The sequence below is a fragment of the Rhinatrema bivittatum genome, chromosome 19 (assembly GCF_901001135.1).
Source record: "Rhinatrema bivittatum chromosome 19, aRhiBiv1.1, whole genome shotgun sequence".
In the NCBI taxonomy this organism is placed as follows: Eukaryota; Metazoa; Chordata; class Amphibia; order Gymnophiona; family Rhinatrematidae; genus Rhinatrema; species Rhinatrema bivittatum.
Window position 1 is genome coordinate 37,646,218 of NC_042633.1, and position 25,543 is coordinate 37,671,760.

A 25,543-nucleotide genomic window follows, 5' to 3' on the forward strand; every position below is an offset into this window, starting at 1 on the left:
CAATAAAACTATAAGACATGGTCCCTGCTCCATGGAGCTTACAGTCTAGCTAAGACGAGTCTATGGGGAATTGGAATTATTGTAGAGAATTGCTTAGTATTTATTTATTATTTGTGTTTTGTTTCGTTTTTTATATACCATCATTCCCATGTGAAAATCAGTAGTTCATAATGTTGCACAGGTTCGAGGTTCATAAACAAAATAACGACAACTGGGGTAGGAACACGTACAGGTGGTAAACTAGGGAAACAATTAGAGACAGAGGAGGGAGTGTCTACAAAAGGCATAGCTATACTCTATAATAGATTAATCGTTTGATATGTTCCTTGTAAATCGCCATCCTGGCGATAGTTATCCCTGTTACCTGTGAACCGGAGTGATATGTATTGTATACAGGAACTTCCGGTATATAAAAACTAAAAATAAATAAATAGCTGGGCAATAGAAGGGCCAAGGCTATAGGGGGGGGGGGGGAATTGGTCCGGACAATTCTGGTTATTGGTCTCGTGGCGTACCGGAGTTTTCTGTCGGTAGGCGTTTGTGAACAGGCAGGTTTTTAGCTCGCTCTTAAAGTTTTGTGTTTTGTTTTTTTTTTCAAGTCTGTTATCCTTCGCCGGGTCCATAGTTTTTGGGCCAGCGAGTGAAATCGCTCTAATCTCTTCTGTGCGACAGATGAGGATTTCTAGGAGGCCTTTTGTTTTTTGTGATCTGAGCGCTGGTGGTGGAATACGTGGTTTTTAAATGTTCCCATCGGGTCGTTGTCCTGATAAATGTTGTTGTTTGAATATTATTGTAAGTGCTCTGTAGATTATTCCTGATTTGTACAGGGAGCCAGCGCGGGGCGATCAGAGTTGGGAGGCGATGTGGTCGTATTTCCTTGTTCCAGAGTGTAGTCTTGCAGTGGCATTTTGCCGTAGTTGCAGAGGTTCTAAGTTGCATCGGGGGTTCATTTAAAAGCAGCCTCTAAAAGAGGAGTTTTGGGTTTTTTTTGTATTTTTTTAGATTTTATTTGAATAAGGCCAGAGAGGGAGGATGACGCAGGAAGTCTATTCCACGTGTATGCTGCAGGCAGGTAGAGAGCTGTCATAAGAACAGGCCATGCTGGGTCAGACCAAGGGTCCATCAAGCCCAGCATCCTGTTTCCAACAGAGGCCAAAACCAGACCACAAGAACCTGGCAATTACCCAAACACTAAGAAGATCCCATGCTACTGATGCAATTAATAGCAGTGGCTATTCCCTAAGTATAATTGATTAATAGCCATTAATGGACTTCTCCTCCAAGAACTTATCCAAACCTCTTTTAAACCCAGCTACACTAACTGCACTAACCACATCCCCTGGCAACAAATTCCAGAGCTTTATTGTGCGTTGAGTAGAAAAGAACTTTCTCCGCTTAGTCTTAAATGTGCTACTTGCTAACTTCATGGAGTGCCCCCTAGTCCTTCTATTATCTGAAAGAGTAAATAACCGATTCACATTGTATATTCTAGTACTTAACACTGTATACCTTTAATACTTAGAATTATTAGGATAGGCCTGATGCTGGCTAATCAATGAAAAATGGCCTATATATATCCATCCTGATGAGATTGGGTGTCCCTCAGAAGTCAGAGAGGCCAACCACATACAACAAGAATGGAGATCGCAATGGATGACAGAAGATTCAAGATACTGAGACCAATCACTGTGGAATAAATTTTACCTCTGAGGTGGCCTTTTAAACAACATCTACTCGTTCAAGACCTCTCATGATCTTAAACACCTCTATCATATCCCCCCTCAGCCGTCTCTTCTCCAAGCTGAAAAGTCCTAACCTCTTCAGCCCTAACCTCTTTCATAGCCGTTAATGGACTTCTCCTCCAAGAACTTATCCAATCCTTTTTTAAACCCAACTGCACTAACCACATCCTCTGGCAATAAATTACAAAGTCCAAAACCACTGCCCCCCACCTCCCAAGTTGCAGCGGTGCCTGCTGAAGAAGAAAACAAAATCAGAGTGGGGGGGGGGCTTCAGCAGCCTTTCCTGTTTATCATGGAAACCCAAGCATTGGGGGGGGGGGGGTCCTCTTCTGCTGTCATTGCTGTGTTTAGATCTTTTTATATAGCAGCTCCCAGATGAACATGTAACACCCCCCGCGCATGGCGCTCTCTCAGTCCCAAGGTGGGACCGCACGGATTCTCACGGAGCCTCCATAGTAGCCAGGACTGAAAAGAGGACGCAGTCTTTGGGTGAAGGTGTGGAGATGAGATTTACTATCTGCATCGTAAAACGAGACCTTTGTCTCTGCGCAGGTTAAGCCAAAATATTTGTCTTCCTAGAACAGCCTCGGCACCCAGTAGCCATGCTCGGGTGATGATATGATCCCCCCCCCCCTTTCCTGTTAACAGAGTCTACACACAGCCCCCAGCTCCCAGTCGCTCTTGTCTTCTGTCTCCCCGAGGTGAAGCCCTCCAGCCCCAGCACACAGGGATAACAATCAAATCTCCGACGCTTGGGCACCACCTGTTCTGTCCTCCCACGTCGTAAGGTTTCCCGATCCTCGGACAAGATGAGCAGATTCGGGATCCAGAGTCACATCCACTGCACAGAGGGAGGAGAGGCATTAATAAAAACACGAGCACCCGCCGCTCACTGGCTTACTCACACCCCCCCATTGGTTGCTTTCTCAGCTACTCTCAAATTTGTGGGAGGAGCTCTGCTGTTGGGCTATCGCTCTCTGACAGGCTCAGAAATACCTAGTGATCCTGTAGGCCAGTAATTTCCAATTGGGTGCACACCATTGATTGAGTTGCTGTATCTTTTTTTTTTTTTTTTTGTGATATTTAGCTCTGTTCCCCAGGACTGCATCCCAGCTACTATTTTAAAAAGTGCTTCTCCCCCTGCCCCCTCCCTGGATAATCCCATTCACCTATAAACCCGTTCCTTTACCAATATTAACATTTCCCAAAGAAACCCCTGAAGAGTATGCAGCCTGCGTGCTGCCCAGACTAAATATGACACAGGTGGGAATGCTGAGGGTGCTCTCTGGAAAGTTACCTCTCTAAGTTCACTGGAGAGATGCAAGCTACAGTGTAAGCCTTTACTCTTCCGTATTGTATCATATTTTTGCTTAGTACTGAATACATCCTGTGGCCAATCCAGGTTACAGCCACCTGGCAAGATCCCAAACATAAAATTGATCCCATGCTACTGATGCCAGTAATAGCAGTGGCTATTCCCTAAGTCAACTTGATAAATAGCAATTAATGGACTTCTCCTCCAAGAACTTATCCAAACCTTTTTTTTAAACCCAGCTTCACTAACTGCACTAACCACATCCTCTGGCAACAAATTCCAGAGCTTTATTGTGCGTTGAGTGAAAAAGAATTTTCTCTGATTTAGTCTTAAATGTGCTACTTGCTAACTTCATGGAGTGCCCCCTAGTCCTTCTATTATTCGAAAGTGTAAATAACCGATTCACATCTACTCATTCAAGACCTCTATCATATCCCCCCTCAGCCGTCTCTTCTCCAAGCTGAACAGCCCTAACCTCTTCAGCCTTTCCTCATAGGGGAGCTGTTCCATCCCCTTTATCATTTTGGTTGCCCTTCTCTGTACCTTCTCCATTATATTTTTTGAGATGTGGTGACCAGAACTGTACATAGTATTCAAGGTGCGATGACCCTGAGTGGGGAAAATACTGAATAGTATTATCATTCAGAATCCGTGGGGTGGTATGAAGTTCCTTATTTAAACACTTAAATTTGGAGAGGGGAATTGGGTGAAAACCCTTTTGGAGTGATTTACCTGCTGCTCCTGCCTGAACCGGGGGTTCGTGGAGTTTTTTCGAGCCCCGACGGAAAGGTGGAGTTTGATTGCCTGGCTGCCCCGAACCGGAACTGGAGGCGGGACTATAAAATCTGTGCCAACGGCGGCGCGCAGTTGACGCCAGGCGTGACGCCAAAGCCGCGCGCGCAGGTATGTTCGGCTTAGCCTGGCTTTGCCTGAATTGCCTGAAAGCTCCAGAACTGTAAGTTGATAAGTACTTTTGAATATATTTACAAAGGCTCTTCATACATATCCCTCTCCATGAGATCCGTTATTAAAGAGTGAACTAGTATAAGATCCCAACTGCACCCAGAAGTGTCCAGGTTTCTAGATTCTAATTGTTCAACTATGCCTCACACACAAAGAGAGAGGCTAGACTGCGCCTTGTCTCTAATATTGCCTCATTACCTGGACAAAGATCGGTAGCAGATTGGCTGGAAACCTCTCAATTGATCCCAGAGGTACAGGCCGCTGTGCGGGATGGTTTAGAGCCAAATCTCCCTCACCTGGCCTCCGAAATATCCCTAAGTCCCGGGGCAATACCATCTCCTCCTGGCTATAAGGGGAGTTTCCCCTTAGCAGAGCCTGAGGAAAACCAGAAGGAGGAAATTGGAACTGGAATTACATTAAACCTGCAAGAAGAAGAAATGAAAAGGAGTGATAATTTAGAGGAATCTCCTCAGATGGAGAAAGATCCCAAACAGAACCCAGCGACTCCAGAACACCTAAGATGTCTAATAAAAAGATTGTAGATTCAACAGAGCTAGTGAAAGTAATGAAACCTAACACTATAACATTAGAATCCCTTTGGAACTATATGGTAAAGATGGACTCCCTTATTGTAAACCTGACAGGTGAAGTAAGACAAACGAATGTATCTTTGAAGGAGAATTAGTAAAAAGATTCATGAACATCAGGAGAAATTAGGTAAAACAGACAATCGGCTAAAGCAAGTTGAGAAGTGTTCAGGAGTCTCAGATAAAAAAAATGAAATAATATATCAAAGCAAAATAGAATCTTTGGAAAATACTGTGAGGGCATTGAATTTAAGAATTACAGATTTTCCTATTTCTGATTATATAACACCAATTGACTTGTTTAAAACACATGCCATTAAAATTCTCAATATACCGGAACAAGCTACACCTGTAGCAGTTAGAGCCTTCTATATTGGGTTAAAGAAGAATAAAGAGCAGACAGAAAAATTCAGCAATGAGAGGGAACAAATGGTGGAATCATCTATAAATATATCGGACACATTACAGAAGTCTCAAGAAGAATTAGACATTAAAGAAAGATGGACTTTACCAGTTCAATCTGCTTTTCTAACAGATAAGGATAATGTCTTAAAATGTATTCTTTCGAAATAGATCTAAGATCTTTTATGGGCAGAAAGTTTGGATCTTCCCCGATTTGGAGAAAAATAACACAATTACGTAGAAAAAGGTTTTTGGGATTTAAGAAAAAGGAGGTTTCTTTCTTCTAAGTATCCATGCAGGTGTGTGATTAAATTTGGGGGAAAGGATTATTCCTTTTTAGACCCAAAACAGTTAAAATCCCTTCTTGGAAAATAGAAACAGGTGATTAAGGAAAGATAGAGTTCCATGTACTAGAATAAGTCGTGTTATTTCCTTGAATGAGGCTCCTTTTTCCTTTCTTTAAAGTAACGGACCTCAAAAAATGTTCCTATAGTTAGAAGGGTCATTTACTGAAAATGATTTTTGGATATTGATTGTTAATTGATTATATTGTTTTGACTTTATGTTGTATGTAAATGACTCTTATTTCGATTTGACAAGATATTTTATAAAACTCTTGTATTGGATGTGAAAATTCATAAATAAAAAAATAAACACTTAAATTTGATGTTCAATAAGGTTTCTCTGCATTCATAAATGTCTTTTCTAAACAATTTTTGGTTTTTGTTGTGTGGTATTTACTAGACTGTTCCTCTTATGATTTGCCCATCTGCCAGCCTGTAGAAGTGAAACAGAGAGACCGGTGGGGAGTGGTTCGAGAGAAAGGGAAATAAGGTAGGGTGGGGTAAGTTGAGAGAGAAGGAAACTAGTGGGAACAGGATCAGGGGTTAAGAGAGAGAGAGAGAGACTGGTAGTGATGGGGTAGAAGGTTGTGGGAAATAGAGCTGCAAGTAGGAGATGGAGAATTGGTTGCTAAGTGGATAAGACATGAGAAGGAAGGGTTAGATGTATCTAGAAGGGCTTAGAAAGGCAGAGAGAGAAATGGAGATGAGAGAAGTCTAGAGAGAGTAGGGAGGGAAGAGAAGACAGGAGACCCTAGAAAAGAAGTCGTCAGATGAGGAAAAGCAATTCAATGTAAATATTAAATAAATAAATCACCAGCTGTCTATGGCCCTTGCATCCATGACAACTTGACTCCGCTTTGTGCTATGGTGACATCATTAGTGACACTGAGTAGCCTTCATTTAAAAATAAAATAATTTATAAAACGTCTACAAAATTTAAAATTGATCGAAGCTGACAGGCCTCAGCTCAAGGTTCTCAGATCACATCCGGCTGCTCCAGCTGTTCCCCCTCCTCTCAGTCTCAGGACTCTCCCATCCAGCTGTTCTCCCCCCCCCCCCCTTCTCGGGCTCTCCCATCCAGCTGTTCCCCCTCCTCTCTGGGCTCTCCCATCCAACTGCTCCAGCTGTTCACCTCCTCTGAGGTTCTGCCAGGGTTAAGGGGCTACCTTACCTCTCTCTTTGCGTTGCTTCCACAATTTGAAAACAACCAATGCAACAAGCAAACTGCACGGGATCACCACAGACATCACGATGGAGAGAGAGACCACCCAATAGGGGCCCCGCTGGAAAAATGCATCTGAAAACGAAATGAGACCAGAGGATGAGAACTTTAAATTATATAGGGTATCACAATAGAAATTGTAAAATTTTGTAGGAGAAAATGTCAAAAGGATTTGTAGGGAATGCTTTTAGATGCAGGGAACTGATGATTGTATAGCTGAGATTCTCAATATCATCTCAACATCAATGGTTGAAAGGACCATGTGTCTTTCACACTCTAACCTTTTGACCACTAGTGAATAGAGGGCATCTTGCTGCTTTTCAGGAAGTTGCTTGGCCGCCTCCTTCATTTGCTTCATCAAGTCAAATATAGTGGCCCATGAAGAGCTGGTAGGAAACTTACGTGGGCCTTGAGCGTAAGGCTCCTAAAACAACTTTTTCCGCCGAGGGCATAGACACTTCTTGATTCCTTCCCTGATGGGCACCAAGGAACATGTTCTTGACTTTTCTCGAGAGCAGATTCAACTACTACGGACTGGTGCGGCAGCCGTCTCTCTCTTTTTTTGAATCCAGGAGCTTTCTGAATGAGAGAGTTCACGTCTGCCTTCTTATTAAAGGGAGCCACAGCTAGAGGGGGGGGGGGGGGGGTTTCTCCGCCACAACCTCCCTGGGGGCTCGTCAAACTGGAGGATGAGCAGCATTTTATTTCTGGGTTTATCCTCCATCTGTAAAGTAAATGGAAAGACCTTATCCAGTTTCCTGATAAAGCCTGTGAAGGAAGAAGGCCTCAGGATGGGAGGAGAGAGGGTCAGAGAGGAGCCCTATTGACACCTCCTTATCAGCAGTGTCTGTGGAGTCAAAGCTGCACCCCTAAGAGTATTCAGAGTCTGATTCACGCTGGTCTGCCAGTAGCGAGGACTCCCTCAGTGCTCGACACCCCCCCCCCCCCCCCCCCCCCCCAACTCTTAAGGACCTGTACACGGCTGTTTTGGCCTGGATCCTGAGGAGCTTCATTGGCCCAGTGAAGCTTCCTTCCCTGAGGAGCTGTAGATCAACAACAGGGTGGCATTCATAGGCCCCGATCCCTCTCTGTACACCTGCATCAGATCCGGCACCTGTGCCAGTGCCTCACCGCTGAGCACCCTTAAGGAATTGAGCAGAAGCTGGAGGATCGTCGTGCCTGTGTCTTCAATGCTGTGGCACTGCAGCACCTCTTACAAGGCCTGCTGGATCTTTCTATCCAACTCTTCCTCAAAGTCAGCCAACGCCAACACCGACTGGGAGGAAGGAGGAGTGACCACATCCTCCCCGTTACCGAGAGTTAGATATGTGGCAGATGCCTGGTCTAATGGAAGCTGTTACAAGCCTGCTTAAAGGAGACGTTCTCTTTAACTGTTTTGCTCTGCACCTCCCTCCTGCATTATGGGACATGAGTTTGTAGGATTAACTGTGAAAGAGCTGCACAGACCTTAGCAATCCTCTGATACTGAGAGTGGAGATACAGCAGAGGAAGGATGTGCTGGGGGTGAGGGAAGACGAGTTAAGGACCTTCTCTGGATCTGATTCCAGGAAGCCCTCCCTGCTGCCGGGTTAGGGTCTACCTCACATGAACACTTTCTATCACCGAGGCTGCTCTCTGCGACCGTCACTCACCTGATATAGAAATCACTGATTCTCTCTCTGATACTGAGAGTGGAGATACAGCAGAGGAAGGATGTGCAGGGGGTGAGGGAAGACGAGTTAGGGACCTTCTCTGGATCTGATTCCAGGAAGCCCTCCCTGCTGCCGGGTTAGGGTCTCTCTCACATGAACACTTTCTATCACCCAGGCTGCTCTCTGCGAGAATCAGAAATCACTGATTCTCTCTCTTGGTTCAGGATGATATTTCTGATATGACAGGAAATCCTGCCGTACTGATTTATTGTCATCAGGAGGGAGGTTTTGACGTTGAACAGACCTTTTTGCCCTCGTATGTCTGTGTCAGATAATGATGTCAGGCTCTGTCCGTCTTCTTCTCTCCAGGTCACTTCGGGCTCTGGGTAGTCTTCTGGAAATATACACACATAGTCCTCGATAGAGATGGAAGGAGCAGTGCCCAGACCTAATGATTAAAATAACATCCGTCTGTCAGAATGTGAGAGATTCGTTCTATTTTACGCTGCTTTGAAAGCTCTCCTTTCTGTGTTCTGTTCAGGTAAGCGGCATCTTGAAACCTTGAAACTTACCCCCGCCTGCTTTCCTCCCCAGACAGGGCACAAAGCCAGTGATGAAACAGCCTTTCAGTTTCAAAACACAACATTTATTAAGTAGCTTAGAGATCTATAATTGCTGGCAGGTTTGGGGTTTTTTTTTTAATACATACAAAATTTGATAGCAGAAACCAAAGGAAACAAGATTGTGTTTCCTTAGGGGAGCAAACGGAGCAACGTCAGTTTTACTCATCGTTTTGAATTTGCATTAGTCTTTTATGCACTTTTTAAACATGGCTCACGCATTTTTCCCCCCCCACCTACGTTTGCTGGTTCGTTTCCTTCGTGCGCCTCTCAGACATCATTGATTATGCTTACTCGGTCTTTCTTTTGTTCTTGTGGCTTCTGTCTTGGCGCCTTCTTATCTTACACTCACTCTGCACTCTCGTGCCGCTCTCAGCCTCGGTGGTTCTGTCTCTGGGCTGACAATTACATTTTTTTTTCTCTTCGGGGCTTTTTATTCCAGTTAGTAGTCAACGTGGGGCAGTTTTCTTAAAGCGGTAATTAACCCAAATCCTCAGGCACCATTAGCATTTTGCATTACATGGCATCTCCCTTTCATACAGCGCGTGTAATCCCAGTGCCGCTGCTAGCGGGGAGGAAGATTAGGATCAGTGGGTGGAAGGTAAAAGGCCCCTCCGCCAGCCCTGGATTTATCAGCAGGCACCCATTATGCCTGTGCCTAGAGCAGCAAACATTTGGGGGCAGCAGGCTGACTGAGATGCCCTGCCCTCCAGCAATCTCTTCTACCCTACCGCCAGGTGAAAGCACCAAAAGGGGCCTAGGGATGGCAAAACCCTAAATCCATCCCTGCCTTCCTCTGGAAAGGCCGAAACTAATGAAAGCTAGAAAACAAGATGAGTGGGATAAAACAGCATCTGCTTTCTTCTGTAACCGTCTGAAAAGAGCTTATACTCAAATCCAAGCTGAACCCTGGCCTAAGGGGCTATGGGAGACAAGTCTGCTCCACCATCACAGCTGATAGAATAATGTGTAAGCTGCCGCAGGTACCTGGACAGAGAACATGGTTAGCAAACTGAACCCCGAAAAGGGCCTTAGACAGGGGCAGCATGAGATCTTTTGTCCCTTGGTTCCACCTCTAACATGAGTGAACCGGTAGATGTAGTGTACTTGGATTTTCAGAAGGCGTTTGACAAAGTTCCTCATGAGAGGCTTCTAGGAAAAGTAAAAAGTCATGGGATAGGAGGCGATGTCCTTTCGTGGATTACAAACTGGCTAAAAGACAGGAAACAGAGAGTAGGATTAAATGGGCAATTTTCTCAGTGGAAGGGAGTGGGCAGTGGAGTGCCTCAGGGATCTGTATTGGGACCCTTACTGTTCAATATATTTATAAATGATCTGGAAAGAAATACGACGAGTGAGGTAATCAAATTTGCAGATGACACAAAATTGTTCAGAGTAGTTAAATCACAAGCAGATTGTGATAAATTGCAGGAAGACCTTGTAAGACTGGAAAATTGGGCATCCAAATGGCAGATGAAATTTAATGTGGATAAGTGCAAGGTGATGCATATAGGGAAAAATAACCCATGCTATAATTATACAATGTTGGGTTCCATATTAGGTGCTACCACCCAAGAAAGAGATCTAGGTGTCATAGTGGATAACACATTGAAATCCTCGGCTCAGTGTGCTGCGGCAGTCAAAAAAGCAAACAGAATGTTGGGAATTATTAGAAAGGGAATGGTGAATAAAACGGAAAATGTCATAATGCCTCTGTATCGCTCCATGGTGAGATCGCACCTTGAATACTGTGTACAATTCTGGTCGCCGCATCTCAAAAAAGATATAATTGCGATGGAGAAGGTACAGAGAAGGGCAACCAAAATGATAAGGGGAATGGAACAGCTCCCCTATGAGGAAAGACTAAAGAGGTTAGGACTTTTCAGCTTGGAGAAGAGACGGCTGAGGGGGGATATGATAGAGGTGTTTAAAATCATGAGAGGTCTAGGACGGGTAGATGTGAATCGGTTATTTACTCTTTCGGATAGTAGAAAGACTAGGGGGCACTCCATGAAGTTAGCATGGGGCACATTTAAAACTAATCGGAGAAAGTTCTTTTTTACTCAACGCACAATTAAACTCTGGAATTTGTTGCCAGAGGATGTGGTTAGTGCAGTTAGTATAGCTGTGTTTAAAAAAGGATTGGATAAGTTCTTGGAGGAGAAGTCCATTACCTGCTATTAAGTTCACTTAGAGAATAGCCACTGCCATTAGCAATGGTAACATGGAATAGACTTAGTTTTTGGGTACTTGCCAGGTTCTTATGGCCTGGATTGGCCACTGTTGGAAACAGGATGCTGGGCTTGATGGACCCTTGGTCTGACCCAGTATGGCCTGTTCTTATGAGTCTTCCTTTGGTGCTGTGGCTCAGCTTTGAATAGTCACTCCCAAATCTATCACCTTGTAATATGCCTAGGTCTGATTCCTGGTGAGTCTTAGTGAGTTGTCCTATTCACTGTTAGAACTGGGTCAGACCAAGGGTCCATCAAGCCCAGCATCCTGTTTCCAACAGTGGCCAATCCAGGCCATAAGAACCTGGCAAGTACCCAAAAACTAAGTCTATTCCATGTTACCATTGCTAATGGCAATGGCTATTCTCTAGGTGAACTTAATAGCAGGTAATGGACTTCTCCTCCAAGAACTTATCCAAACCTTTTTTGAACCCAGCTACACTAACTGCACTAACCACATCCTCTGGCAACAAATTCCAGAGTTTAATTGTGTGTTGAGAGAGAGAGAATTTTCTCCAATTTGTTTTAAATGTGCATCTTCCAGGATATTTTTTGATCCTGAGCTTACTCCCCACTTCAAATCTCTCCTATCACTCCTCTGCCTATTTCATTATCAATATCTCTGTAATATCAGGGAGTCCTGCAGTGCAGCTACAATATGGCACTTTGGTGTCTCCTGCAATAAAGGCTCCTTATCTCATTCAGTCAGGGTCAGAATAAAAAGAGAAAGGGTGCAAAGTCAGAAGAGGATTAAACTTGATGCTTGCCTGCTACTTTCAGCTCCAGCGTTGCTTCTTCTTCATAGTAAGGATCAGACCAAAAGATACAGGTGTAAGTTCCCTCATCTTTCAGCCTGACACTGTGTATCCTCAGCGAGACGCTGCCATTGGAGATGTGAGTCCTGATGAGCTCCGTCCTGCCTCGGTACTCTGGGATCTGGTATTCGTTCTGATCCGTCCCGTTCTCATACAGGTGCACGAGTACATGATATCTGGATCGGAACCACCTCACCTGCATGTGCTCTGCGCTGAGGGGTGGGGAGAGGCGGCAGGGTAACTCAGCATCTCCACCCAGAACAGCCACCACGGGTCCATCAGGGCCGATGACTTTAAATCCTTCTGCTAATTATGTGACACAAAAAACAAAGGGAATGACATCAGTCAGAAACAGAGAATATGAGGCTGACGGCTGAAAAACACAACGAGATGCCTAAAAGCGTACACTAATTGCGAATACCTTGCGGCAGGGGCAAAAACACGAATATTATTTATGTATCGAGTGTTGTTTTTTTTATATACCATCGTTTGGTTTTGCCATCACAACGGTTTACAAAGTTTCGATGTTCAACAGAGTGTTCAGAAATTCAGGTGCTTGTTAACATAGGTTATCTTGGTGGTTATAAACCTAGTTTTGGTTGTTAAGTTGCACAGGTTAAATGACGTGCTTTGGATTGGTTCTGCAATGGAAGTTGTAGCATAGTCATTGGGTGTTTTGGTGAACATCCAAGTTCTTAAATTTTTATTCAAATCTGAAAAGTGTTTTGTTTTTTTTTCTCCTTCTGGATTTTGACTTTAAATTTATCCGGGTATCAGTGCTGCCTGGCTAAGAGCAGATGTAAAATTATCTGGGCTTTATTAAGAACAGAGTGAGAAAGCAAAATCATTTAAAAAAAAAAAACAAAAAAAAAAAAAAAACCTCAGCCAGCTGCCCCCTCCCCCCAAAGAACTGAGGATCATAGCAGCCTGATTGCCCCTTCCACCCCCCCCTCTCCTCACTGCATGAAGGCTGCAGGCTCCCTTCAACCCCACTCCCACTGTCTCACATCAAGCGGAAGGACCCTTCCTAAACCCCTGAGGCCACTCAGTGAGCGCCCTGACCTTTCTGGCAGGTAAAGGCACTGCCTTTATTTCTCTTACAGCTCTTCCCTGCCAGCGGTGTTCCATACTTTTGGTTGGTAGAGAGGCACGGGCCAATTGGCCAAGGCTTTCTATGTTTTGGGCTTCACTGGCTATATATACCTAATATAGCCTAACTTATCTGGATAGAAGCCCCCAGAAAGCTTTAGCACATCCAGATAACTTTGGCCAACTATATTCAATGGGGGAGAATCATCCCCCTGAGTGTCCGAGACACGTTCTCTGGCTAACTCGTCTGTATCTTGGCTTACCAAAGATGGGCTTCAACAATTTTATCTCCTATATGAGAGCTTTATTGGTCACAGGGAAGGAGAAGGCAAACCAGGTAGCTGGGAGAACTCTGCTATTGGTCAGAGGCTGTGGGAGGGAGCACAGCTGGTTAGGAGAGCTCTTCTATTGGTCAGAGGCTGTGGGATGCAGCACAGCTGGTTGGGAGGGCTCTTCTATTGGTCAGAGGCTGTGGGCGGGAGCACAGGTAGCTGGGAGAGCTCGATTGGTCAGAGGTTGTGTGAGCGCACAGGAAGCTAGGCGAGCTCTGCTATTGGTCAGAAGATGTGTGAGGGAGCACAGGTAGCTGGGAGAGCTCTGCTATTGGTCAGAAGCTGAGGGAGGGAGCACAGGTAGCTGGGAGAGCTCTGCTATTGGTCAGAGGCTCTGGGAGGGAGCACAAGCAGTTGAGAAGCTCTGCTCTTATTCAGAAGCTGGAGGAGGAGAACACAGCTAGGAGAACACTTCTGTAAGGCTTAATTGCAGGCTCTTACATAAGGCATTGAAATCCAGAACCTCCAGGGTGGCATTCTCAAAAATGCTGCACGTGCAGAGGTCCGGAGTCTCAATGCGTGGATGAGATGATGGTGTAGGGAAGTGGGGTTTAGGTTTCTTAGGAACTGGGGAAGGAATGACAAGAGTCTGGTGGCACCTTTATAGACTAACCGGTTTACTGAAGTTTGAGCTTCCCAGAACAGAGTCCACGTCGTCAGATGCATGAAGCGCACTCTGTCCTGGAAAGCTCCTGCTTCTTTAATAAATTGGTTAGTCTATAAGATGCCCCCGATTCCAGTCATTTTTTTGCTACACCGGACTAACACGGATATCCCTCTGAAGATTCTGGGGAAGGTGGAGCCTTTTCCGATGGGATGCGCTCCATCTTAACCGGGCTGGAACCAGGCTGCTGGCGCAAACATGGGCAACTGATTTATTGTTATTGATGCCGTGATATGTAAAAGTTGCATTTAATGGTATATGTTTCTAATGCCAACAAGACACAATTAATTTATAAATTAGGGAGCTGGAGGGGAAAGGTTATTGTTCTATACTATAGTTGGTAAAGCATGGTGTGTAATGGGCAAATATGTACTATGCTGCATGGTTTGTTATGTTGGAAATAAAAAGAATTGAATCTAAATTGGAACATGGGGAAAAGCTAACGATGGTTCAGAGGGGAGGTATCGTCAAAGGATACTGATAAACCAAGTACTTCCCGATAGAAAAGCTGAGAAACTCCAGATGTTTGTAAATACAGAGCACACTGATACAAATGACTGCAAACTCCATGCAGCATCTGATAAGCAGGTTGTGGGTACATATAAAAAACCAGATCTTTTCTGATGTAAATGGTTAAACATTTAGCTGTTTAATGATTTAATGCAGAGGGTCTGCATTTGTAAATGATAAATATATTTTGTTTTTATGGAATTATTGTTAAATCCTGTAATCCAGTTAATATTGACTTGTCACTATAAGCGATCAATAAATCTTGTAATAAATAAAGAAAAACTACTTTTAAAATGTCTGTATGCGAATGCCAGAAGTAAGAAAAATAAGACTGGAGAGTTAGAATGCATGGCTCTATAGACATAATAGGCACCTCAGAGTCCTGGTGGGAGGAGGATAACCAAGGGGACACTGTGATACCAGGGTACAAATTATATCAAAATGACAGGGCAGATAATGTTGGTGGAGGGGTGACACTACATATTAAGCATGGCACAGAGTCAAGCAGGATTAAAAGTTTTGCAGGAAATAAACTGCACTCTGAACCCTTATGTATAGAAATTCCCAGGGTAAATGGGAAGAGTATAGTAGTGGGGATATTTTACCGCCCGCCTGGCCAGGATGAGGAAACAGACCACAAAATGCACAGATGGCTAGTATAATGTGTAACACAAGAATAATGGGAGATTTCAGAAATCCTGAGCATTGACTGGGTAAATGTCATATCAAGACATGAAAGGGAGTTAAAGTCCCTGCATGACATTGTTAGGGTAAGTACAGAGCAGGGGGAAAGATCTGAGCATTAATGTGAGGCCTAGTCAGTGAGGCTTGCTTAGGTTAGGTAAAGGATTGTCAGCTGCTTTGAGCAGATTTGCAGATGACACATAATTGTTCAGAGTAGTTAAATCACAAGCAGATTGTGATAAATTGCAGGAGGACCTTGCAAGACTGGAAGATTGGGCTTCCAAATGGCAGATGAAATTTAATGTGGATAAGTGCAAGGTGATGCATATAGGGAAAAATAACCCTTGCTGTAGTTACACAATGTTAGGTTCCATATTAGGAGCTACAACCCAAGAAAGAGATCTAGGCATCATAGTGGATAACACATTGAAATTGTCGGCTCAGTGTGCTGCGGCAGTCAAAAAAGCAAACAGAATGTTGGGAATCATTAGAAAGGGAATGGTGAATAAAACGGAAAATGTCATAATGCCTCTGTATCGCTCCATGGTGAGACCGCAACTTGAATACTGTGTACAATTCTGGTCGCCGCATCTCAAAAAAGATATAATTGCGATGGAGAAGGTACAGAGAAGGGCGACTAAAATTTATAAAATCATGAAGGGGGACGGAATGGGTAAATAGGGAACAACAAGAGGACTAGAGACACTCCTGAAACCTGCAACCAGATGTAAAACAAATTGTAGGAAATATTTTTTCACTCATAGAACAAGCAAGCTGTGGAATCTGTTGCCAGAGGACGTGGTGAAGGCTGCTAACACAGTGGGGCTCAAAAGAGGATTGGACAAGTTCCTGAAGTAAAAGGCCGTAAACAGTTATTAGCCAGATAGCCTTGGGGGGAAAGCCGGCGCTTATCCCTGGGAGTGAGATACAAGAAACTGATCAGCTATCGGGGATCCGCCGGGAACTTGTGACCCAGACTGGATGAGAGTGGCTCGAAGGACCTTGGCCTGACCCAGCAGGGCACTTCTCCTGCTCTTGTGCTGGAATAAATGAAAGATGATTGAGCCGGGATAAAAACGTCCACAGTTAATAAACGGGAGAGCAAGTTTCAAAGCCCCTTTACCTGGGGTAATGTGAAACATTGCCCACCTTCATCTCAGCTAAAAGCAAACCTGCATTATGAAGAGGTAGTTCTGGGGTCATAGAGGGCAATAATGGGCTGAAATTTTTATTTTCAGATCTACCCGTTATTTTCCAGGAAAATAAAACCTGCACAAAAAGCAGCTGTAAGTCACCGGGTGTACCTTTTTTTTTTTTTTTTTTTACCACAAGCAAACTTTCCACCAAAATGCATTTTGTCCCATATATGAAAGACCTAGAAAAATAAATGCAAATATTGGAGTAAGTTCTCACCTGTATTTACAGTCTGGAAGTAATGAGAAATCACCAGAAGGAAGGAGAAAGCTCTTATCCAGAGGGCATTACGGTAATGCATCTTCAGTGCCTCTGAGGAAAATAAAATCAGGAAATCCAGAACAAACTGAAATAAAGATACACAGACAGCAAAAGATCTCGAAGCTCAGGGACAGGAGAATGTTCCAGCAGTATCCAACCAAAGTGAATTGGTAGAGCTGAATCCATATGGAATAGCAGGGGGTGCTGCAGGGTAGGAGTGAGGTGCATTGGCAGAGCTGTGTGTGAGGGTCTCAGTACTGGAATAGCAGGAGGTGCTGCAGGGCAGGAGTGAGGAGCATTGGCAGAGCTGTGTGTCAGGGTCTCAGTACTGGAATAGCAGAGGTTGCTGCAGGGCAGGAGTGAGGTGCATTGGTAGAGCTGTGTGTGAGGGTCTCAGTACTGGAATAGCAGGGGGTGCTGCAGGGCAGGAGTGAGGTGCATTGGCAGAGCTGTGTGTGAGGGTCTCAGTACTGGAATAGCAGGAGGTGCTGCAGGGCAGGAGTGAGGTGCATTGGCAGAGCTGTGTGTGAGGGGTCTCAGTAGTGGAATAGCAGGAGGTGCTGCAGGGCAGGAGTGAGGTGCATTGGCAGAGCTGTGTGTGAGGGTCTCAGTACTGGAATAGCAGGGGGTGCTGCAGGGTAGGAGTGAGGTGCATTGGCAGAGCTGTGTGTGAGGGTCTCAGTACTGGAATAGCAGGAGGTGCTGCAGGGCAGGAGTGAGGTGCATTGGCAGAGCTGTGTGTGAGGGTCTCAGTACTGGAATAGCAGGAGGTGCTGCAGGGCAGGAGTGAGGTGCATTGGCAGAGCTGTTTGTGAGGGTCTCAGTACTGGAATAGCAGGAGGTGCTGCAGGGCAGGAGTGAGGTGCATTGGCAGAGCTGTGTGTGAGGGTTTCAGTACTGGAATAGCAGGGGTGCTGCAGGGCAGGAGTGAGGTGCATTGGCAGAGCTGTGTGTGAGGGTCTCAGTACTGGAATAGCAGGAGGTGCTGCGGGGCAGGAGTGAGGTGCATTGGCAGAGCTGTGTGTGAGGGTTTCAGTACTGGAATAGCAGGGGGTGCTGCGGGGCAGGAGTGAGGTGCATTGGCAGAGCTGTGTGTGAGGGTCTCAGTACTGGAATAGCAGGAGGTGCTGCGGGGCAGGAGTGAGGTGCATTGGCAGAGCTGTGTGTGAGGGTTTCAGTACTGGAATAGCAGGGGGTGCTGCGGGGCAGGAGTGAGGTGCATTGGCAGAGCTGTGTGTGAGGGTCTCAGTACTGGAATAGCAGGGGGTGCTGCGGGGCAGGAGTGAGGTGCATTGGCAGAGCTGTGTGTGAGGGTCTCAGTACTGGAATAGCAGGGGGTGCTGCGGGGCAGGAGTGAGGTGCATTGGCAGAGCTGTGTGTGTGAGGGTCTCAGTACTGGAATAGCAGAGGGTGCTGCGGGGCAGGAGTGAGGTGCATTGGCAGAGCTGTGTGTGAGGGTCTCAGTACTGGAATAGCAGGGGGTGCTGCGGGGCAGGAGTGAGGTGCATTGGCAGAGCTGTGTGTGAGGGTCTCAGTACTGGAATAGCAGGGGGTGCTGCGGGGCAGGAGTGAGGTGCATTGGAAGAGCTGTGTGTGAGGGTCTCAGTACTGGAATAGCAGGGGGTGCTGCGGGGCAGGAGTGAGGTGCATTGGAAGAGCTGTGTGTGAGGGTCTCAGTACTGGAATAGCAGGAGGTGCTGCGGGGTAGGAGTGAGGTGCATTGGCAGAGCTGTGTGTGAGGGTCTCAGTACTGGAATAGCAGGGGGTGCTGCGGGGTAGGAGTGAGGTGCATTGGCAGAGCTGTGTGTGAGGGTCTCAGTACTGGAATAGCAGGGGGTGCTGCGGGGCAGGAGTGAGGTGCATTGGCAGAGCTGTGTGTGAGGGTCTCAGTACTGGAATAGCAGAGGGTGCTGCGGGGCAGGAGTGAGGTGCATTGGAAGAGCTGTGTGTGAGGGTCTCAGTACTGGAATAGCAGGAGGTGCTGCGGGGTAGGAGTGAGGTGCATTGGCAGAGCTGTGTGTTAGGGTCTCAGTACTGGAATAGCAGGGGGTGCTGCGGGGCAGGAGTGAGGTGCATTGGCAGAGCTGTGTGTGAGGGTCTCAGTACTGGAATAGCAGGAGGTGCTGCGGGGTAGGAGTGAGGTGCATTGGCAGAGCTGTGTGTGAGGGTCTCAGTACTGGAATAGCAGGGGGTGCTGTGGGGCAGGAGTGAGGTGCATTGGAAGAGCTGTGTGTGAGGGTCTCAGTACTGGAATAGCAGGAGGTGCTGCGGGGTAGGAGTGAGGTACATTGGCAGAGCTGTGTGTGAGGGTCTCAGTACTGGAATAGCAGGGGGTGCTGCAGGGCAGGAGTGAGGTGCATTGGCAGAGCTGTGTGTGAGGGTCTCAGTACTGGAATAGCAGGGGGTGCTGCAGGGCAGGAGTGAGGTGCATTGGCAGAGCTGTGTGTGAGGGTCTCAGTACTGGAATAGCAGGGGGTGCTGCAGGGTCAGGAGTGAGGTGCATTGGCAGAGCTGTGTGTGAGGGTCTCAGTACTGGAATAGCAGGAGGTGCTGCAGGGTAGGAGTGAGGTTAGGGTTGCCTACTTTTCCACAGATCACGACTGGACACTTGAGAACAGAGGGCACTGTTTCTTCCTTTCCCCCTCTTTTGCATCAATTTACACTTTTTCATTATCGTGCATATGGTATGAGGCCTATTGTAAACAAAAGAGGTACAGCACCAGCGTATAACCATGAAATACATATAATTCAACTTTATTCATTTTAAGACAGCAGCAACTACACTTTTTTTTTTTAAATATACAATTTAGGGATGGGAATCGTTTACCTGACGATTGAAAATATGGGACTCCGAGGTCCCCGACAGCGATAGGAAACCCCTCGATTAATTTCATGGGTTCTCTTATCGTTATGGGGGGGAGGGGCGGGAAGAAAGGGCACTTACAAAAAAACACAGCTGGACCCTTTTAAAATTAGTTATTTAGTGACCCCCCCTCCCCGCCCAAAATGTAAGTGGTGGTGGGGTGGGGGTCCGGCCCCCGTCCCGTGGTAGGAGCAGAAGATGGCGTCAGCCGCCCATCCCTTGTAAGCGGACACTGTTCAGCAAGCGGGCTGGGCCCCCCCCCCTAAGCCCGGGCAGGGCTGCATGCGGGGGGGGGGGGGCCAGTATTCAGTGTTTCTGCTCTGGGCGGGTTTTGCAGCTCTGCTCCCTCTCCCCAGCCCTGGGAGCGCTCTCCCTCCCTCTCTATCTCACTCTCTGCAGCAAAGCCCCCCTTCCTTTCCTTCCTCCCACCCCCTCTCCAGCTCTGGGGGTCACTTTCACTTACCTCTTCCGCTCAGTCCTGACCTCACAGCGACGGTTCTCCCCCCTCCCCCTCCCCCGGTATAAGGGAGCAGTTTGTCCGTAGAGAGAGGTCTGGGCTAAACATTAAAAACCCCCCCTTTTCCCTCAGCTGCTTCCTCCTCCTCCTGCGGAGAAGCGAAATGGAATGCGCTCCCCCCTTTCCCTGCCAGAAACTCCGCCTCCGACTGCTCTCCCCCCCCCCCCCCCCCCCCCCCCCTTAACCATCTCCTCGGGAATGAAGAGCAGCAGACGTAAATAAGGCGCCATCTTTCAACCAGGGATCCCTTCCTAACTCCCCCCCACCTGCACCCAGCTGTGCCCTGAACATCTGCCCTGCCGGGAAGCTCGGCGGGCACACCCAACATCTGCATTGCAGGGGGGAAAACATCTGCCGGCAGTGGCCATCATGAAACAGGCAGCACAGAGGAAAAATACCCCAGCCCCAGGGCTCATCTGTCTCCTTCCTCTCGTGGGCTCGAGGAGAAAGAAGCCGAATCTGATTGCCTCCCATATTCCCTCTTCAATTCATGACTTTGGGCCTCAGCAGACCCCCCCTGACCTTCTGTCTGTGGGATCTCCCCGGGCGTTTCTTCCTGATCCGGAGGGGCACCGTGCACTTCTCTCCAGCGCTCCCCGGCTTGGTGCCCAGTCCTGTCCTGGGGGCCCCCCCCCAGCCAGTCGGGTTTTCAGGATACCCACAATGAATATGCACAAGAGAAAATTTGCATGGACAGGGCTGGGGATCACTGCTTGCCCCTGACTATAGGTGCATTCAGACTGCAGCTCCTCCTCCCCACCTCCAAATCTCAATTCTGCCCCTTCCGCCTCAGTAATGGTCTTCCTGAACAGGTGCTGGGCTCCCTCTCTTGCCAGACACAGATCCAGCCTGGAAACCTCTCTCTCCTCTGTCAGGCTGCTTTCAGTACCGGCAGCTCAACTCTTCCTGCTCCTGCAACAGATGCGCAGACTGGGGAGGGCATTTCTCCGCTTATCTCGGCCAGAAGCGGGAGGTTGATATTCTGGGCCTGTTACATTACTTAAGAAATAACCACCAGAGCTTTCCTGGAAATATTTACAGATCCCTGCAGCGGTGACACACGAGCAAAGTTGCTCCTTCCCGAACTGAATCCCCCATCCCGTCTACTATAAAGTCTTCTCAGCCATGGCCTCTGTCTTAACAGAATTTCGTAAAGGATGGCAGATAAGGACCGAAAGAGCCCAGGGAGTCCAGGCCGGACCCGGGAGCAGTTTCTCCACTTCGGTCAGATGAGCACAGAAATTCCCACGTGGAGCTCGACACTCGGATCAACATCGTAAATGGACCCAAGTGGTCTAGCGGTGCCTGAAGAAGAAAACAAAAAAAAAAAATCAGAGCTGGGGCCTGTAGCAGCCTTTCCTGTCATCTTGGAAAGCCAAGCATGGGGCAGGGCCCATCCGTCAGGAAGGCTGCTGGAAGCCCCGCGCTGACTTTCTCTTCATTGGCAAGAGAAGTGGTGCCTCGGCAGCAAACTCCAATTCAGGCACGGAGACAGGCCGGCCCTCGGAATAACTTGGCACCAAGAGGCAGTGGCCTACATTCCCTGTGCCTGTCTGTGCACGTCAGTCTTTCACCCCCCATCACATCCAGGCATGCAGGACTCTGCACTGCCTGGCATCGAATCCCAGCTGCCGAACCTTGCACCACGCCTCGACTCTCCTTACATCACTTTCCTTTGGTTTCAGTTTCAAAAGTAAAGCAGCTGGACCACCAAAAAAATAAATAATAATAGTACCCCCACTGATTACCCCGTTCCTACATCTTACCCCATTCCATGGGCTGACACGGGGCAGGACTGACATCCTGTCGCTCCTGCCCCTCTGATGCCGCGTTTGAGGACGACGCCGGCCGCTCCAGGGGCTGCAGCGAGAGGGGAAGTCGCTCCTGCTCTATTCTGACCCTGCGGCTATGGGGTAAGTTAAGAGGGGGGTGTGGAGGCCCTGTCAGGAAGGGGGGGGGGAGACTAAGGTGGGGAGGGAACAGAAGCAAAGGTTTTTTAGGGGTTTTTTGGTTTTTTTTAATGAAATTAACCACAAAATGAAAAACCGCTCCAAAATGAAATTTTTAGTGCACCTTCCCCACCCCCCCCAATTAAAATCTGAATTTTTGTCAAATTTCAAAAGGATGTGCAGAGAATGCTGTTAGCTGCAGGGTTGGAAATAAATCTGATTTGGAAGATTAAGCAGGGCCCAGCACTGAACTGTTAAATTATGCGGAGGCCTCTGCTAAGACCCAAGCCCCTGTCAACAAGACATTTTATTTTATTTAATGCAATTCACACTCAACAGATGGAAGACAGGAAAGAGAAAAAAGGAGAAGAGGCAGTGAAAAACTTAGCTCAGAATCATTTGATAATCCACGTCCAAACGCTAAGAATTTTTTTTTATTTTTAGAACAGAAATGATTTACATTTTTGCTTCTGTGTGACTTGGACAGGACCGGCTTGTTCTGCAGAACAAATCACATACAACTGGGATAACATGGCAACTGCAGTTACAGCGTTTTGTCTTCAATCTCTCTGTCAATTATTGCAAAAAGAGAGAGCACGCGTGAAACGTCCTCGAATGCATTTTACAATTGGTTCGTCAAAGTATCTCGCAGCCTGCAAAAGCCTCCAGGTTTTCTCCGGAGTCAATACAGCTGCTCGAATTCTGCATTAAACGTGAGCCGCCGAAGGGAGCGTAATCGGATTCTTTCATGCACAATTCATAATGGGTTCAGAAGAGGCCCAACTGATGCTTTCTAAAACATAATAATGAAACGGGACAAAGAAAAACGGTGCTGGTTTTTAAAAGAAGTCTTGGGCTGTGCTGCGCCTCTTGACCGGCGAGCGCAAAGATTTTGTTCTGGGTTCGTTTGAAGGTGGACTCTTCAGCACCCCGTGCCCCGGCTTGTGATCTGGGTGGAAGGCGACGCGGGAGGCTCCCTCTGGGCTCACCAGTATGCTCTTGTCGGTGGTCTTGAATTCCGCCGTGGTGTTTCTGTTGAACCCGAAGGTGACCCTCTTGGAGCCGCAGGACCCCCGCTTCTTGGCGCGCTTTGCGGTTCTGAAGGAGGCCAGGCCGCCTTGGGGGGTCTTGCAGAATAAGGGCCTCGGGGGAAGCGATCTTCCCGAACCTGACAAACTCTCCGTCTTCTTTATTAATTTTGCTTTTCTTGCTGACCGTTTCCAGAGCTGTGCTCCTTTCCCCGCAGCTCAAGGCTTTCTTGATTTTTCTTTTCTTTCCCTTCCTCAGGAGAGACTCTGCCCGGGTGGGCACCATCCGCTGCTTTCCTTTCCTTTTGAGCGTGACGGGCACGGGTGCTTCTGCCTCAGTAGGTTTCACTAAGCTCCTGCTTACTGTTGCAAGCGAACCGTTCCCATTGCCTGGGGAGGCGGCTCTCTCTTTCCTCATCTCGGTGGCCACTGACGCTGCAGCTCTACCCCCTGGAACTTCAGAAGACCTATTTACATTTCCAAACTGCATTTCTGTAGATTCAGCGTTCACCTCTATCCCCTTTCCCTTGCATTGTTTCTGTTTATTTTGCGTTCTAGTGATCGGCAGGTCCTCCGGGCAGCAACTACTGCCTTCCTGCCCCCCACCAGGAGCCTTGGTTTTTGTGCTCTCGCAGGCTTCCAGGCTGGCCCCTGTGCTCTTTCTCCTTTTGCCAGCTTCCAGCTCACAGGTATTTCTGGATGAATCCAAAGAGCCCTGGACAGCGGCAGTTTCAGGGCCACCGCTTTTGGGCTCTCTTTTCCTCTTCTTCTTCTTCTTAAGCCTGACACCCGACGCTGCTTCCACCTCAACGTTGCTCGATTTTTTTTCTTTTTCACCCTGATCTTTGCCTCTCTTTAGCTCACCTTTGATCTTCTTTGAAACTTTGTTTGCCTTCTTCATGAATCGCCTGCTGCTGAATCTGTCGTCTTCGTCTGTAGACACGTCTTCGGGGAAGTCATCTTGTGGGAAAATCCCTTCTGCTAAATCCTGAAACCTTTTTACCAGTTTGTACAGTCGCTTCCTGTTCTGAGCAGGAGTGCTTTTTCCACTGGCTAATTCGAAGAGTCTGTCAGCCACAGCCTTATAATCAAACTGCAGGACAGGCCCTATGCTTTCACAACTATCCTTTTCATCCCCTTCCTCCCCCGCTTCCAGTCCATCTTCTATAAACAAGCCTTTGTTCTCCTTGGCTTTTAACTGTCTGGGAGAAGGTTTTTTGGACAATATTTTCTCTTCATTCTCTTCTACATCACCTCGGCTCGTTTTCAGCTCATTCATCAAATCTTCTATGGCAAAAGGTGCTTGCTCCACAATAGTTTCAAAGATACCCCGGGCAATGGCCTGCATCAGAAAGGGGTCTTTAGTTTCGGCTGCAATCTTGCAGAAGGGCTCAATCAGCTGCAGGTTCTGACTGGCCACGAGCTCCTCCGCTCCAACACGGGCCAGTTCTTCGAGATAGATGTCGATCAGGTGAAATCGGATCCCGTTCGGGGCCTTGCTCTCACCGTGCAGCACCTCCTCCGTGAGCAGGTTCAGAAACTCTTCCGCCAAGCTGCCATCCCAGGCGTTTCTTTTCAGCACCTCCAAGGTCTGCCTCATCATCCTGCGGCTCAGCAGGTAATACTTATCCAGGCGCAGCCGGTCTATGCCATTCCATTCGCGACTCATGGTTTGCCAGAAGGTCTGAATAAAGGTGCGCTGCGCCTGCCGGTTCCGGAAAGCGTGCAGGAGCTGAGAGATGGTGTCGGCCAGAGCCTCCTGCAGCAGGGGTTTATCCTGCATCCACATGCAGTAAAAGAGTCCTTTCCAGATCTTGAGGAGCTCTTCCGGGCTGAAACCACCCGTCCGCTGGGTCGTCTTGACGGTGATGTACTTGCGCAGCCTCTTTACGGCCCGGTCCCGTAACACCTTCTCGTTGCAGGCCAGTCTTTGCGCGAATCCTATCTCGGCGGGCTGTAGCGCGGAAGCCATGGCGCCCACGGCGCTTCGCAAGCCCCTGCAGCTCCTGCCGAACTTTTTCCGCCTGCTTACGGTAATGTGCAAACCACGTGGAACTCGCTTCCGCGATCGTCACGGGCGCGTAATGACGTCACGCGCCGGGCCGCGCGTCGCACGACGTATATACCGCGCTGCTAGATTGGGCCATTTAATTTATTTATTTTTTTTTTTTACCCGCTCTGCGGGAGAACTGTATTTGTGCGGACTGGGTTAGTTTGGGGCTGCCGCCTTTTTCTCGGCCTCCGGCAGCCGTCGCAGAGTGATGACCTCATCGGCTGCAGCCAATCGGAAGTGACGAAACAGGAGGGCGGATGCGGGAGGCACGGCGGGAAGAGTAAATCGCACGCTGCCCGCTAGAGGGCGAGCTCTTCCAGCACCCGGCTTCTCTGGTGTGTTTTTGTTTGTTTTTATTTTAACCTTCCCCGTGCTGCTCGCAGGTGTTCGGCAAACCCAGCATTCCGCCCTTGCTGCCGAACCCGAAGTTGCATGAGAGAGGATAAAGATTGTGTGGCCGCCTTCACCCAAAGCCACGACAATCTCTGGGAGATCAGAAGATGCTG

General features: G+C 47.6%; 1 protein-coding gene and 1 pseudogene across 1 annotated transcript; both read right to left on the bottom strand.

Moving 5' to 3' along the window:
- Positions 1-2,232: 2,232 nt before the first annotated feature.
- Positions 2,233-19,995, bottom strand: LOC115081202 (myelin-oligodendrocyte glycoprotein-like). The gene is made up of 7 exons (XM_029585726.1): positions 19,954-19,995; positions 19,211-19,320; positions 16,586-16,678; positions 11,846-12,199; positions 8,532-8,675; positions 6,525-6,650; positions 2,233-2,583 (listed from the first exon to the last, which is right to left on the bottom strand). The coding sequence occupies exons 2-7, from the start codon at positions 19,296-19,298 to the stop codon at positions 2,480-2,482; spliced, it is 909 nt and encodes a 302-aa protein (XP_029441586.1). The 5' UTR covers positions 19,299-19,320; positions 19,954-19,995; the 3' UTR covers positions 2,233-2,479.
- Positions 19,996-22,124: 2,129 nt separating this feature from the next.
- Positions 22,125-25,081, bottom strand: LOC115081199 (annotated as a pseudogene).
- Positions 25,082-25,543: the final 462 nt, after the last annotated feature.

Excerpts from the sequence above, each read along its gene's own strand:
- LOC115081202 (XM_029585726.1), bottom strand. The coding sequence starts at position 19,298 with ATGAAAAAGTGTAAATTGATGCAAAAGAGGGGGAAAGGAAGAAACAGT. Across the intron at positions 16,679-19,210 it reads CAGTCGTGATCTGTGGAAAA|AGGCACTGAAGATGCATTAC; the intron begins GTAGGCAACCCT and ends TATTTTCCTCAG. Across the intron at positions 6,651-8,531 it reads AGACATACGAGGGCAAAAAG|ATGCATTTTTCCAGCGGGGC; the intron begins GTCTGTTCAACG and ends TTTCGTTTTCAG.